The sequence below is a fragment of the Hermetia illucens genome, chromosome 4 (genome assembly GCF_905115235.1).
Source record: "Hermetia illucens chromosome 4, iHerIll2.2.curated.20191125, whole genome shotgun sequence".
NCBI lineage: Eukaryota > Metazoa > Arthropoda > Insecta > Diptera > Stratiomyidae > Hermetia > Hermetia illucens.
In genome coordinates this window covers 82,755,099-82,772,375 of record NC_051852.1, presented here as the reverse complement: position 1 = coordinate 82,772,375, position 17,277 = coordinate 82,755,099, and the positions used below count along the sequence as shown (strand labels likewise).

General features: G+C 42.1%; 1 protein-coding gene across 1 annotated transcript in view; it reads left to right on the top strand.

Annotated features, from left to right (window-relative positions):
• The window catches only part of LOC119653382, a 43,123-nt gene that overhangs the window by 11,837 nt on the left and 14,009 nt on the right, over positions 1-17,277 (top strand). Inside the window, exon 3 of the mRNA XM_038057929.1 lies at positions 2,951-3,102. Within this exon, the coding sequence (XP_037913857.1) occupies positions 2,951-3,102 (152 nt within the window). The remainder of the gene's footprint in view (positions 1-2,950; positions 3,103-17,277) is intronic.

The following is a 17,277-nucleotide window of genomic DNA, read 5'->3' as shown; positions in this document are numbered from 1 at the left end:
GTATGGGGTTATCTGTCCTAGTAGGATAACCAAGAATATCTTATTGATAGTACTCAGCAACGTGATACCTCTATCTACCTTGAGCATAAGTTGATGAACCGCTTGGTGTAATTGGTCGCTTCATACTTAACCAGCTCGGCTGTAATTCCATCGGCTCCTGGCGACTTATGATTTTGAAACCGATGAATTACACGGACTGTTTCTTCTATACTTGGTGGTGGCAGTATTTGTCAGTCGTCTTCAGTCGGCGGAACCTCCAACTCGCCTATGTTCTGGTTGTTCAGCAGTTCATCAAAATACTCAACCCATCACTCCAGTATACCCATTCTGTCGGAAATCAGATTTCCCTCTTTGTCTCATCCTGCTGACTTGTTGGTAAAACTTCCGCGCCTAGTGCGGTTGCTCCCATACTTTTCTAGTTCACAGACCTGTTGGTTTTACCAAGTTTCCTTTTTTCATCTGTCAAGTCACTTCTCCGGTCGGTGGAGTTTGTGATAAGTCTCCGCGCGTGCCTGCGTCCTTTAAGAATGCAACATTACTCGGTATGCAGCATTCTTCCGTTCCATTACTAGCTTAAGGGGGGTCATCCCGTGTGTCGGATCCGCGGAATCGAATTTTTTTTGGTATCAATTGTATTTAGATATAGTGTAGAATATATGGGCAAAATGACTTTTTGATATTCGGAATCGTTCGGAAATGACAGTGTTAAACAAGCAATATATCACATGCTAGATTTTTGTCGACCGCCGTAATAAAGCGCGTATGACTTCGCTAAAAGGACAAGAACTGAAGCCAAGGCTGTACATGTGTCTCTTGAAGAAACCTAAGGCTTATGGACTAGGTGTAACAAATTTTATGGTTAAAATTCACATCCTGCTTTTTAAATGCGGTTTTCTCGAAACTGCATGTTGAAAATCTGCTGCCACCATAGCCCAAAATCGAAATTCTTTGAAATTTTCACGACTTATTCAGAGCATATTTCTACGGTCTGCAAATTAGGATACTGGCGATTCATTTGGTAGTTTCTTCTTTATTCATAAAAGTGGCCTTGAAAAAACACCAAAATTTACAAAAAAAAAGTTTAACAACTCACAAAAAATTCCGTTTCAATATTTTTTAATAATCCTAGTTTGCGGCCTGTAGTTAAGTCCGCACGTTAAAATGCTATTTACTTTTTTTCTTTAGGATGATCGCAGCGCCCTCTAGCGTGGGTGCAGAAAACACCTTTTTTGGAAATGGGTGTATAAATTACTCTGCATTTCAATAATGAACTATGTTATCGGACTGGAAAAATTCTTACGCATGCTCAAGATATTAATTAATATACGGCAAAAAATTCATATTTGTATCTTTATCCAGTTCTTCACAAAAAATTGCTAAAGAAAGAAAAAAAAAACCGCCTTCACACGGGACGACCCCCTTAAACTTTCTTTTATTAAGGTATCTGAGAATTCATCTCCCTCCATGCCACAATGACCAGGTAGGGTCGTATACACTTCAGCCTGAAAGACGGCTTCATATTGTCGCAACGAAAAGGCTAACTTCCTTTTTTTAACCGAGAAGTCGATTCCTGCTCCAGAGACTTATTCTGTTTTTAAGTCATCGGTTCATTTCTTCTAACAAACATATATATTGGGTCTGAGAATCAGAAGGCATTAAATTCTTCCAATATATCTTTCTAAGCTCCGTACCCCCACGTCTGTTGTTTCCCTATTGCCGTTCTCTAGATATATGTAGGGGCTTCAAATTGAGTAATGCATTTAGAGTTGCGCCGGAAGCTGTATCCATAGTACCGGTAATACCCAAACATCCAGTTATTTGTAATGAGGCTAGCTTACAATAAAAACTGTTTTATCTCAATTCAACTAACCACCCGACAAGTGCTTAGCGCACATTGACTTAATGATGGCAACAAAAATCCACATTTCACCTCTGCATGTTGATTCTTATCTAAAAACTCCGTCATGTTATTTATTTAGGATGCTTGTTCCGAGCCTAGATAGAGGATGAGGGTTTGAGGCAACGTAATTTGTACTATTCTCAGTAAAACAAAAATAAAATCTTGAGAGCAGGGAAAGAGATAAATAAAGTATAGTTGCAGTTACTTCATTATGCTAAATCCCACCTGATCTCTCGGCGATGCAAGAGCCCTTCGGAAAAGACGCATTGATATTTGCGCTCTACAAAAAATTCGATGGTGTGGTGCAAAAATCTGCGACATAGAACGTGAACGCGATAGAAATGCCGTGAGGGTGGGGAGCACGTAGTCGATTTTGCGGACACTCACGAATTTGTACTTAGGAATGCATGGTTTATTAAACGTTTGTCTCATCTTCCTATATTTATAGTGGGAACAGTAAAACGCAAATCAACTATATCCTCATAAGACGCCGACATTTTATCACTGTCACTAACTGCAAAGCCAGACCATCGCACCCCAGCATCGGCGTTGATTGCTCTCTTGCGAATCAAGTCACCGTCAAAACAACGTGAGGAATGCACTTCCCTGTCACGCAATAAATATGGTGCACAAGGATGAACTTGGGCCGCCGGAACTAAAAGCTGAGATTGCCTACTGGAGCCACTTCAAGGCAATCTCATGGGTGAAAGGCTTGATTATTAAAACTTAGCTTTGGTTTAGGCTTCAACAGTTTTGTCCACAGGCTTTTTCCTGGATAGCAAATTGTCTGTTTAACATTCTGCCATTCTTAGAGAAAACTTCTACGCCAGGGATTAGAATCGCGACCGCTCCTGGTATTTAAATTCGCTTCTTTCCCGCTTTTGTGTTGATATTTCTATGGGAGGGACCAGCTTCGTTGAGGATTTGTCTCGCCGGTCTCATCAACTTCCCCCCTCCTCCGACTTCTGCAAAATTAATCCAAATCTACTATGCCCATACCCTTGCATTGAAAAAAAAATCAAAAGTTTTATTTTTTTTATTTACTTGCAGGGAATAGTGAAAGACACATCATGCGATCTCCTGCCTGATATTAGTAGGAAATCTGCAAACATCTCTAGGACGACTCTGGCAATGCTTTTACAAAATTACCAAAACGATTTCTCGCCGGATAAGAGTAAAGGAAACAAGATAGATGTGAAAACGTAAGTGAATTTTTCAATTTCAATTTCAGTCTGAGCCTCGACACCTTTCACCCTTCCAACTGCAAATGATAATACGCAATTAACTTATTTGCGCTTAATTACCTGCAAATATCTTATTGACTGCTTCATAATTTTTAATCTATTCAATCATTAAGAGATAGTATTTTCTCTTCCAAAATTTATTGGCAATCAAAACAAGTAAACATTTAGACACTTGCCCAAAAACATGCAGTGAAAACAAGATCCGAAAATGAGAAACCATAAGCTCGAGAAATAAAATTAATAAACTCATTAATAATTCAAATAAGTCGTTTTCCGCTCTCCGTTGAAATTTTCTCGTTACTCGTTTTGTTTACTCTACATGGATCAGTGTTTCGTCATCACACCTATTATATCTTAAATAATTAAAACTCCTACCTGATTGCAATTGCAAGTGTCTATATTTGTGCCTCCATGAATGTACGAGTATGCCAATGATTCCAGCTTTATTGGGAAGTGAGAAATGCGTCGAAAATGGGCAGTGCAGGAAAACGGGTACACTCACAATAGAAAAGCTAGAGTTTGTCTCAGCAACTTGTTCCAAACATTAAAGCGGTTGAACCAAAAATGTTAAAAGATCATGTCTAAAACAAGTTTCTCCCAAAGATAGGAAAGAAGACATGTGTAGCTAATGGATTATCAAGTTCTTAACAGTGCTTCTATCTTATCAAAAATTGGATCGAATGAAACGATAATCGCTTCGACTTGTTGATCGGTATTAGCCCACCCACGCACTGGGTATTATTGTCGTGATCATGCGTGACGAGAGGGGGTGGAATGGGAGGGAATCCCCCGGGCCCAGACTTTTATCGAGATAATATAGGGTCCGACATAATTCTTACCCCAGACTCATAATTTTCACCCCGGGTCCGGATTTTATCTCTACGGCTTTGTGCGTGATGGTAAAACTTCTCGGTTGTAATCACGTTTTGGGTACTTCAGTTGGAAAGTTGCGTATGGCAGTCGCATTTGAATTTTCCGCGTAATTTGAGAAATACAATGTTTCTGTGCTAACATCAACAATGACTATTTAAGAAAGACGGTAGCTCCAATAATCTATCTTTAGTTAGCAATTTTAAGACATGCTTACTTTTCAGCTTAGCAATGTATCCATTTAGGAAAGACGTTATACCCTTTTATGACGTTTGATTATGTGAAGTAATTCGTTATTTAAAACAGAAATCGAACCTTACTGAGTCTCGTACATTACATTTTATGCTGGGTTTCAAAAATTAATTTAAGGAGTTAGCCTACTGTGCCAGAAATTTTCGTTTTTCGATTTTGTTTTTTACATCTTTGATGGAATGCTAACTTAAGAATATCCATGTAAAATTTCTAGTCTATCTGAATTGATTTTATAGCATTTAGCTCCCCTTCCATTCTATTATACTTTTTGGGGCGTCAGCTCTGTTTTACGTAAGGTACGCTTCAACATCTGTTTTACGTAACAAAACTCTGTATAAGCGTCTTATTATAGTATGAATATTAATAATGTGTGTGTGTGTTTGTGGTGGTGGAGGAGAAGCTATAGTCTCTGAACACTCAAACCGGTGTGGCGCATTGTATTCGACTCACCCGTCTAATGGGAACATCCCGGATTTGTTTATGTATCACAGGATTTCCGTTAGTGGATGTCAGTCCATGAGCACTAAAGATCTGCATTCATAGGTGGGGCATTCACATAGAAAATGTTCCTTGGATTCCGCTTCTTCATTACAGGAGGGACACGTATCACCTTGTACAATTCTCATTCTAAACATATGTTCAGCTAGTGGCCTGTCAGAATGCCTATAATACTTTTGCAAGTCTTCCTGCTTTTCGGCAAGATAAACTTTGCGGTAGGCATGTTATGCTCTAACAGGAAGTCTAGAAGCTTTTTCCCAGTTTTTGAGGACAGGCTTAGCCAATGCTACTGATACTCAAATTGCAGGTTCCGGTCCCGGCATGGGGGAGATTGAACCCTCTTTTGCTAAGACATCCGAGATTTCCTTTCCCTCTATACCGCAGTGACCTCTTATCCAGAGTAGTTCCACCGTATTGACTTCAAACGGTTTCTGCATTCCTGAACGATTTTCGTTGTGATCAAAAGACTACTCAACGCTCTCAATACAGACTGCGATGCGCCTGCCCTTCAACCCTTCAAATATACTTTAGCTTGCAAAACCGTTGCATAGAGAGTGTCCTAAAGGAAACGTCCACTTCTCGTTTTTATTCAAGAGGTGGACTCCGACTCCAGAACCCTGTTCTGTTTTTGAGCCATCGGTGTGGAAGATTTCCGTATATCCCGGCACGCATTCCTTCTTCATATCTTCTACCAGACAGATGTATGGGGACCCGAGAATCGAAAGACATTGTAAGAACTGGGTTCAGTACTCCCAGTAACTTTTCGAATGCTCTGTGCCCCACATCTGTTGTTTCCCCATAGATCTAAGCGAATTAGTTTATATGCTGCTCTCATTGCAGTGCTTTAAATAAATATATCTAGGGGCTGCAAATTGAGTAATGCATTTAGAGCTGCACCGGATGTCGTGCTTATGGCACCGGTAACACTCAAACACACAGTTCTTTGCAATGGGGCTAGTTTGCGGTGAATACTTTTTGTCTCACCTTAACCTACACACTGCCAATACATAAGTTAACATAGGCCTCATTCATTATCAACGGCGCAACAACCGGTATCCGGTCTAGGCCTACCTTAATAAGGAACTCCAGACATCCCGGTTTTGCGCCGAGGTCCACCAATTCGATATTCCTAAAAGCTATCTGGCGTCCTGACCTACGCCATCGCTCCATCTTAGGCAGGGTCTGCCTCGTCTTCTTTTTCTACCATAGATATTGCCCTTATAGACTTATCGGGTGGGATCATCCTCATCCATACGGATTAAGTGACCCACCCACCGTAACCTATTGAGCCGGACTTTATCCACAACCGGACGGTCATGGTATCGCTCATAGATTTCGTCATTGTGTAGGCTACGGAATCGTCCATCCTCATGTAGGGGGCCAAAAATTCTTCGGAGGATTCTTCTTTCGAACGCGGCCAAGAGTTCACAATTTTTCTTGCTAAGAACCCAAGTTTCCGAGGAATACATGAGGACTGGCAAGATCATAGTCTTATACAGTAAGAACTTTGACCCTATGGTGAGACGTTTCGAACGGAACAGTCTTTGTAAGCTGAAATAGGCTCTGTTGGCTGACAACAACCGTGCGCGAATTTCGTCATCTTTGTTGTTATCGGTTGTGATTTTCGACCCTAGATAGGAGAAATTATCAACGGTCTCAAAGTTGTATCCTCCTATCCTTATTCTTCTTCGTGTTTGACCAGTGTGGTTTGATGTTGTTAGTTGATTCGTCTTCGGCCTCATTGCCCCAGCTTTTTATCTAGAGTGACTCCCAGATATTTCACTCTTCAAAGAGTTGAAAGGCTGTACCTCTCATTTGTGGGAGACAAAATCTATCCGGTTTTCTTCTTTTTGTAAATAATACCGTTGTGGTTTTATTTGGATTAACTGAAAGTCCACGCCGGAGGCACCAACTGCCAATCAAATCAACAACACGTTGTATATTTCTACACAAGTCATCATCATAAGCTGTGAAGCGTGAATATACGCTCATATTGGCAAATTTAGCAGTTCGCATAGTAGTGGGTGGCGATAGCACATATCCTTGGGGGCAACCTTTCGTTGCTTCTACTGTTGGGTAGCGATCGACTCCCACTTCACACAGCAATCTCTGCGTTAGCATAGATCCATTTAATTAAAGTATCATCAACTCCATGTGCTCTGGAGACATCACTAACTTTTTGGAATGTTCATAAACGCTCGTGTGTGTGTGTATGGTGGGGGAGAAGCTACAGCTTCTGAGCACTCTGGCCGTGTTGGCCCATTGTACTCGCCACCCCCGTCTAACGAAATATTACAGATTCGTTAACGTATCGCAGGATTTCCGTTAGTGGATGTAATGCTACCCGTCCCAATTGGAGAACATCGGCACCAAAGATCTGATGCCTGATGCGTCCATAGGCGGGGCATTCACTTAGGAAATGCTCTGTAGATTCCGCTTCCTCATTACAGGAGGGACACGTATCATCTTCGGTAATTCCTATTCTGAACATATGTCCAGCTGTCAGAATGCCCACAATACACCTGCAAGTCCTCCTGCTTTTCGACAGGATAAACTTTGCGGTACGTATGTTCGGTTCTGGCAGGAAAAGTTTGGTGTGTCGAGCAGCATGTAGGCTCTGCCACCATAAACGCTCGTACTCACCCTTCAGATTTACATCTTCTATCTTCCCACGCACCTTCTTAAGAATGTGACGCTTAACAATCCCTCCAAACTTTTCAGTAAGAATGATGTCAAAATCTGTTTGAAATCCTTTGGATTTGAATAATCATCTTCCCCGGGCTTCGGTATCAAGGCGACCTCAACCTTCTGCCAAGAGATAGGCACTTAGCCCAAAGCAAGAAATGCTAGAAAAATATTTCTTGTCAGTCGCTCTAATTGTTCTATACCTTCCATCCAAGCCAGGCACTTTGAAGTGTTCAAAAGACAGTATGGCAGCTCTCACCTTTTCATTGGTAACAATCGTTTTCGCAATGTTCGAATTCACCTTGCATCACTTCCGCAGGAACCGCCAACTCCCCTCTTCGACTTCTCTCACCAATTCTCCTGGAATACTTCCAAGAGAGCCTGTACTGATTCGAGTCTGGAGATCTGAAAAATTACCCTCGAATTCTTTAGGAGAGTCCAACTTGGCCAATTCATCCCTTTTAAGGACTCTGCACCACCTTGAAGTCTCTCTTTCGCCTTCCTCACAGCACACTCTGAACGAGCCTCGTTTCGAACACTCAACGAGCCTCTTATATTCACGATGTGAGTTCCGGAAGTCTAACCAGTCTTCATTCTTACTAATTTTACCAACACAATTCAAAGGTCGCGTGGTTAATTTCCAGAATTCTCGCAGTTCATAGTTCCACCAAGGAACCATTTTACCGCTTTGGCCTCGGGAAATAGGACAAACATCTTCATAGCATTTAGAAGTGTGCGATTCATAGTTTTCGATTAATCTTCAAGCGCCAAAACAGTTCTTAGTCGCCTAAGGAGGTGCAATTTATTGCCAAGAAGTTCACTAAAGTTTGTCCAATCCGTTTTTCTAGAGTTCCGTCTTTATATTACAGACTATTCACCTGCAATAGACAGATTCAATTCTAGGTATCGGTGGTCTAACAGTGAAACTTCGTCTGGTGCCCGCCGGTCTGTAATGAACTCAAACACCTTTGAAGTACAGATTATTAGGTCAATTACTTCTCTTCGATCCTACAGACATAGGGGTGCACCCTACCTTTGCAGTCATGAGATCCGCTGAAGTGATGAAACTAAATAGCTTCTCTCGTCTGGAGTTTCATTTGCTACTGACCCACAAATATGTTGAGCATTCGCATCGTAACCTAATAAGAGTTTTAGACCGCTTGATTCTGCATACGCTACTAGATCCCTTAGTTCTTGCGTCAGTGGAGGACACAAAGAGTCATAGGGTAAATAAGTAGAGGCAACTATGATATTTTCCTTTCGCCAATAAGCTGATTTTGTACGATGACCGTAACTAGGTTCTGGGAGCAGAACTCCCTCAGTATGATTGCATCTAATCGTCTTCACACCAGAACACAAGCTCTCGGTCTTATGGATCTTTCGTCGAGATCCTAGCCCCCTTTACTGATCTTATATCACAGATTCTATTAAATCGAACCCACGGCTGTTGCGGCAGAAAAATGCAGGGGAAGTCCACCTCGCTGCCAGCAGATAGGAGAAGGCTACGGCATGATGCAGATTAATCTGACCAATCTTTCTGCTGTACTTAGTCTAATGTGTAATGGAAAACAGTTATGAACGTATGCCACGGTCGACATGTGACCGGATTTTCCTCACACCATACCGCCAGAGACTCGATCCCCTCGTGATTGATTTGTTTGAGAATAGCCGCATTTGGAGGTACAGCAGTTCTCATAAAAGGCCGCATCTCATCATGCAGAGCATTCCTCTGTTTTCCACTTAACACCTGCAGTGGTTTGCGGTGTCCGGTTTGCATAGATCCGATCACAACTGGCATCAAGTGAACTTCGTTCCTTCCTTTTCTTCCGTCTGCTCCATAAATGGTATAAGAGAAGCTTACTCGGTAATCCATTGGTCATGGCGAGTCTCCATACGGGGGTTCCGCCACTGTATGCACTCATCATCCGCGCGCAGCTCCATTGTGGGAAAGCGCATCGAAGATGCTGCAATTTGCTCTATCTTGTGTGAGCCGGAGACCATCATTATTCTCAAAATGGAGATTATGCTCTACAGTTTCCTGATATGATTGTATTTCAATCTGTATAGAAAAAAGCGGAGTACCATATGGAGACTGTTCCTGAGTTCCATACCCTCCACTTTTGTAGATTTGTCCCTCCCGGTATTCATGAACTTTACCCTTCAGTGTTTGAAACTCATGCCCGAGTTCTGTTCATCCAACATGCGGATGATGTTCCCTGCATTTCTCCGAGGGCCAGGTAACCAACGTCCGACATGTTCTGTCCTACGCAGCTTAGTATTTACAATTGCGAACTTGGGCTGACCACAGAACTAAAAGCCGGGATTATCTGTTGGAGCTACTTCAAGGCACCCTCATCAATGCACCCCAAATGGGGGAGCCCATCGCGGAAATCCTTGATTGTTAAACTTTTGGGTTCGTTGCAAGCTCCAGCATTTTTTTTACAGGCATTCCCGGAGGATGGTAAATTGTCCCTCTGATATTTTGCCATCCTTGGAGGAAACTTTCACAGCAGCGCATATGCTCTCTCCCTTCGCACCTTCGTGTTCGTATTCCTGTGGGAGGGACCAGCTTCGTTGAAATCTTTCTCGCTGATCTGATCACTTTCCGACACACCTGTCTTAATCCCAGGATTTCTTCATCGTTGCTGTTATTGGTTCTACTTTTCGAGCCTAGATAGGAGAAACTTTCAACGGTCCCAAAGTTGTAGTCTCCTATTATTATTGTTCTTATTTAACCAGTGCGATTTGATGCTGTTGCTTCTTTGTTCTTTGGTGTTGATATTGCCATCATGTACTTCGTTTTGCTTCATTAATGTACAGTCGCCTTCTCGATTTGGATGAAGGCAGTTTGTACATCTCGGGTTGTTCTTCCCATACTGTCAATATCGTCAACATAGGCCAGTAGTTGGTTGGATTTAAAGAGGATGGTGCCCCTCACAATAATAGCATCATGAATCACTTTTTGCAGGATCAGGTTAAAAAGGATGTATAATAGGGCATCCCGTTGCCTTAGACCGTTGTTGATGTTGAATGATCTGCTTTTATTATCCTAGAGTTGCAAGTAATATAGGCTATAGTATGGAGCATGATATTCCGAAGTTTGATCAAAATCGTACTATTACTAATAAAGTTACAGTAACTCAAAGCTGTCTTTTCCATGTAATTTCCTGTAACCCAAAGTACAAAATATCAATATCACATTAAAGTGAATTGTATATATATATATATGCATATCCATATGAATTTCGGCCTACGTGCAAATGAGTCAGTCCTGCACTTTAATATACTTACAGAAAAAACAAACAAAACCTGTCATACCTGGAGCGTTTAGCTTTCAGTTTCTTGTTTCTTTCTGCGCTTATACGCGTTCTTTGAAATTGTCGGAGTGCTCGGAATAATGGTATGCAGCATTCTTCCGTTAGGTTGCTAACTTTAAAGTTTCCAGTCATTCTGCCTCTTTTGCAACTGGTGTCAAATATGTTTGATGATGATTTCGTCGTTATTTAGGCTACGGAATCGTCCAAAACTTCTTCGGAGGATTCTTCTCTCGAACGCGGCCAAGAGTTCGCAATTCTTCTTGCTAAGAATCCAAGTCTCCGAGGAATACATGAGGACTGGCGAGATCATAATCTTGTACAGTAAGAGCTTTGACCCTCTGGTGAGGCGTTTCGAGCGGAACAGTTTTTGTAAGCTAAAATAGGCTCTGTTGGCTGACAACAACCGTGCGCGGATTTCATCATTGTAGCTGTTATCGGTTGTGATTTTCAACCCTAGATAGAAGAAATTATTAAGTGTCTCAAAGTTGTAGTCTCCTATCTTTATGACCAGTGCCGTTTAATGTTGTTGGTTGGTAGGTTCTTGATGCTGACGTTGCCACCATATACTTTGTCTTGCCTTCGTTGATGTGCAGCCCAAGATCTCGCGTCGCCTGCTCGATCTGGTTGAAGCCAGTTTGTACGTCTCAAATCGTTCTTCCCATGATGTCGACATCGTCAGCATAGGCCAGTAGTTGGGTGGAGTTAAAGAGGATCATACCTCTTGCATTCACCTCAGCATCACGGATCACTTTCTCGAGGGCCAAGTTAAAGAGGACGTATGATAGGGCATCCCCTTGTCGTAGACCGTTGTTGATATCGAATGGCCTTGAGAGTGATCCTGCTGCTTTTATCTGGCCTCGCACATTGGTCAGGGTCAGCCTAGTCAGTCTTATTCGTATCGTATCAATTTCGTCGGGATACCGAATTCTCTCATGGCCGCGTACAGTTTTTCCCTGGCTATGCTATAATTGGCGGCTTTAAATTTGCCTGCAGTGAAGGCTCTTTGGTATGGGCCAATAATATTCTGGGCGTATGGGGCTATGCGGCCTAGCAAGATAGCGGAGAATATCTTATAGATGGTCCTCAACAACGTAATACCTCTATAATTGCTGCACTGTGTGATATCTCCCTTTTTATGTATGAGATAGATAATGCCTCTTTGCCAGTCATCAGGCATTGATTCGCTGTCCCACACCTTGAGCACAAGTTGGTGAACCACTTGGTCTAATTGGTCGCCTCCATATTTAACAAATTCGACTGTAATTCAATCGGCTGATGATTTTTAAGCCAATGAATTGCACGGACTGTGTCTTCTATACTTGGTGGTGGCAGTATTTGTCCGTCGTGTTCAGTTGGTGGGACCTCCAAATCGCCGATGTTCTGGTTATTCAATAGTTCATCAAAATATTCAACCCATCGCTCCAATATTCCCATTCTGTTGGAAATCAGATTTCCCTCTTTGTCTCGGCAGGATGAACATCGAGGTGTGTAAGGCTTCATCCTGCTGACTGTTGGTTAAACTTCGGCGTCTGGTGCGGTTGCTCCTTGTACTTTTCGAGTTCACAGAGCTGTTGGTTCGCGCGGGCTTCCTTTTTCCGTCTGTGCAGTCGCTTCTCCACTCGACGGATTTTATGATAAGTTTTTGCGCGTGCCTGCGTACTTTGAGAATGCAGCATTACTCTAGCTAGCTGCTCAGTAGCTTCATCTTTGTACAGGGAGCGCACGTTCCATGAGAAAATGCGCAAATTGTTATTCCTCTGTCGTTGCCGGGTTCGTCGTTGTGTTATCCGTCCAGTCCGAGGTTCCTGTTGTGGCTTCGTAACAAGTTGTTTTTCGTGTAGGGTTGCCAGCCCTACCCAACCCCCAACCTGAAGGACCAGTTGGTACAATTTGTCCCGTTTTTAGTCACGGGAGACTCGCCTTCATCCTTCTCCGTCTGCAGCTTTTCGTTAAGGAAGAGCCCCCAGCGATCACCACGTGGAGGTGGAGATAGGGGTCGCTAGTAGAGCTGTTGGTGTTGGTTTAGCAGGCGTTTCCCAGGTTTTATGCTCCATCATGGGTACCAATCCGCGTTTCGACTTGGGACCTATACTACCCTTTGACCTCCTCATTTGCCACTTGGTGCCGTATAGCGCCATCGTTTACGGTTCCCAGAGATACGTTTTAGCTTCCTCCACGATTTCCTGAGATGCCTGCTTTCCTTCTCTACTGGTTTGCGCCAAGTGCCTTTGAAGCAATCCATTTGTCGGCCACCTTTGAGTGGATTGCACTACAGAGCGTAACTAGCAATGAAATTGTCGCTCTTCCTTAATGTATGACCTATCTACTGCCATTTCCGCCTTCCGATTACATAGCATACGGGTGTCAGGCCTGTGTGCCGACCAAGTTCTTCATTTGTAATACTATCAGACCAGCATATTCCAATGATACAAAGCAAACAAGTGTTGAGCAAGGGTTGGAGCTTTTGAGTAATATTGAGGTTCACTTTCCATGTGATGCTCCCATATAGCATCACAGAAGGAACATTTACACAGAATAGTCTCAACTTGATATTCATGTTGACATAACTGCTTTTTCGAATTTTATACAAGGCGTCGAAAACGGACCTAGCGCTGTTAATGCATCGGGCAACATCCAGTTCGGTGCCACCGTCGACAGAACTTATGTTTCCTAGACATACAAATTGATCGACGTCTTCGACGCTCTCCCCATTAATGCAGATAGGGAAAGTACGCTGATTCGTTAGACTGAGAACCTTGTCTTTACTGGTGTTTACCTTTAGTAGCAAATCTATTTATTTATTTTTTCAAATTCAGAGGCATTCGGCCAAGCTCCATGATCTAGTGAGAGAGCCAACAGATGTCATGACTGTAGTCGAGGTGTTTGAGAAAAGATATCATCAACCATTGAATTGCTTTGCGTCCTCCAGATAAAGCGACATGAAAAACGTCACCAATATCAAGAAGAAATAATATCGGCAACAAAATGCAGCCCTTGGCGGATTTTGCTTTGGACCTAAAAATGTTCTGAGATTCTACCTCGGTGTAGCATGTGACATTTTACGCCAACATATGTAGCTCTGATAATAACTATTAGTTTCTCCGGAATGCTTCTCCTGCGTACGCCAGATACACTCCCTGTTCACACTATCGAAAGCCTTCTCGAAATTGATGAAGAGCAGGTGAACGAAGATCTCAACTCTGCGCACATAAAAGTATCCCTTGGGTGTTGATGTGGTCAATGTAGGAGGATCCAAAGCGGAAACCAGCCTGCTCTCTGTTCATCAAGCTTTCGAGATGTTCTTTGATGCCTTCCAGGATTACTTTAGCTATTATATTTAAGACGGTATGATACCCCTCCAATTGTCACACTCAGAGCAGGTATCCTTCTTTGGATGGCGGCCTACGTACCACCGGAGAAAAGAGCATTTTTGATGGCGACCCAATCATCATCGATATTCTCAGTGTATCCGTCAGCACGATAGCTTTTTCCCTGTCGAGCTGAGTCGCCAGCTAGATCATATAAGTGGTCGATGTTGAACTTAGAGGGTTGCAGTTTTCCAACCCTGTGAGAGGTGGTGATCCCTTTCGAGGCCGAGGACAATGTCTGTCTTGATATTCACATTCATTAGACACCTCTCCAATCTACTGCTGTGTCGGTCAGTTGACACCCAACTGACCTTATGGCGAGCCTGTGCTCGAACAATATGCCACCAATAACGAGGCGGTGGAAGCTGCAGAAATCCACAAACTCTCACTATTATCATTACGATCGCCAAGAGCGTATTTCCTCATCACTGGACTGGAATCTTGTAGTCATAAAACTGTCAGAGACCGACTTCCATGTCGAGATCGTACCTTGCGGTAGCCACCAGAAGCAACCCGACACCAGATTCGCGTCTGCTACGACACGGCTTTACAGAATACAAAGAGGGAGTACTTCGTTTAGGTCCAGAATGTCCAGCTCAAATCATTGGCTCGAGTTAGAGAAAGAGAGCATTCTGGGGCCCCCGACAACGTTGCCGAGGAGCGTACGCACATTTCAGAAACCAATCATAGTCCGTTTTCGATAGCAAAAGTTCGTGAGGTCACTTCATATCCGAGGTGTTGATGACGTTTCGCAAGAAACAAAGTTTCAAAATTTGCAGTTGCTAGCCCACAAACGTGTATCCCTTTTAGTCGCTTCTAACGACAAGCATGAACGATTTTGAATGCATTCTTAAGCTCCAGCTCAGGGCACAAAATAAATAAATTAATGTAGGAATCATTTTTCGTAAAGATCATTGTTAGTATATTCTTAGGAATCTAATTAATAGAAGACAAGCTACGGCATTCTAACGTGAATAGAATTCTCTTTATCACAGAGCGCCAGGTAGATAAGAACTTATCATGGCCATTCCGATTTCAATTTTTAATTACTTTTGCTTTTAGTGAGAGAGTATTTCTTACATACATGAAACTCGCTAATTTTTCGATATAGATAAAAACGAAAAACAATGAAATTTCAGTATATGTACTTCTCTGTGAATGCTTGTTCGCTTGCCGTTATTAATTCAATAATTAGGTAAATCGACCGTATCTAGGTTGCGCAAACGATTGCAGTTTGAGATGCATCACAAGGAGTCATAATTTTTCGTAGTTGACTGCAAATATTCACACACAAGATAATGGTTAGGTTTGTTGCTTAATTGCAAACTGCTCGACGATAATATCTTATGTAAATGAGGAGCGAAGAAGATACGAGTATGAATGTGCATATAATGTGAAATATTTTTCCGGCAACGTAACTCGTATTTGTACAATTTGCTCGGAGTTATTGTGATGATGGCAAGCTGTTTCGTTGCTTGGGTACATTTTGATGCGATTCTTTTTGGCCACTTTACCAGAGGCTTAATGTATTTTAGCGAGTTGACTGTGTAAATGAAATCATGCCATTATTTGGAAACTAGACGGGTGTGTATGTATGTAAGGTGAATTTATCGCTTTTCACTTCACACAGGTTAGCGAAAGAAGTAAATGAGCAAGTCACGACCGTGGGTATAAGAATTTTGGTTCGGGCATATATTTGTTCTCTATTCGTAAAATTTAGGTCTTCGACAATGACACATCGCCAAATCGAAATTGGCGAATATTATCAGACTCGTTTCATTAAAGAAAATATTTGAATAACTGTTGAGTAGCAAGAAAAATGTGAAATCAAGAGTTGGAGGAAGGAAGGGTTTGAAAAAAATAGAAAAATAGGGTCTACATATATCCAATCCTATCACTTTTGTCATAATGTATGAACAAAGGGCTACAGGGCACTTGAGAAGGGTTGAAGCAGCGAGTTAGCAGCTTAAGGGGGTCATCCCGTGTGTCGGATTGGAGAAATGGTTTTTTTTTTGCATGAATTGTATCTATATATAATGGAGAATATGTGGGCAAAGGGATTTTCCGATATTCCGAGTCGTTCAGAAATTACAGTGTTAAACAGGTAACGAGTTTGCAGCCGTGGCTAGAGTACTGGATGAGAAAGAGCATCGAATCTTTTTTTACTTGTTAGTTTTTTACCTGAACCTTATAAATTCGAACACAGGTATAAATATAAAAAGATGGAAAACCAATCAATTGTCTAAACTTATTAGCTTATTATCAAAGAAACTTTTAGCAAGCATGAAAATGGATGTTCCAATTGCGGCAAGTTTTGTATCTTGTATATTGGATTTTGCTGGAATTTTCTCCGGTATTTCTGCAAATTTCTGAAAATAATAAAATATACGTAGTAGTAAAAAAGGAATGCGTAGGGCATGTCGAGAAAAGAATGGAAACGCGGCTTAGAAATGAAAAGAAGAATCACAAAGGCATTGGTGGAAAAGGGGCTGGAAAACTTACAGATAAGGTTATTAACGACTCCGCTACATTTTTTGGGCTAGCTATTCCTCGAAAGGCAAATTCGATAGAAGGAATGAATTAATAAATTTGGCAAACTTTCTTCCATAAATGTTCTACAGACGAAAATCCTCAGCATCAAAATTGTCCAGCAGGCGAGGACAGTTGGTGCAAATGGCGCAAAGCGGAAGCTAAAGGAGAACTGGATAGTTTCCACCACGAGAAGGCACCTTTGACTGAAGAAGTTCAAACAGTCATCAAACCAATCTACGAAGATTTGTCACGAGATGATCTCTTGAACAGATGTTTAGGAGCAGAGACCCAGAATAAGAATGAGTCGTTAAATGCATTGACCTGGGCTTTCGCTCCTAAACACCTTCATTCTGGGGCCAAGGTCGTAGAAATAGCTACTTTTCTGGCTGCAATTATTTTCAATGAAGGATTCAATGGCATTCTCAAAATCCTAGTGACAATAGGATGTCAAGTTGGTCACATATGTCAGGTTTCTGCCGACCGCCGTAATGAAGCGCGAATTTGGCGGTCCAAACGACGATCGGCTGACCTCGCTAAGAGAGCCAGAATTGAAACTAGAGAGCAACAAACGGGCTTACAAGACTTTTTTTCAGAAACGGAGGGTGGTCTCT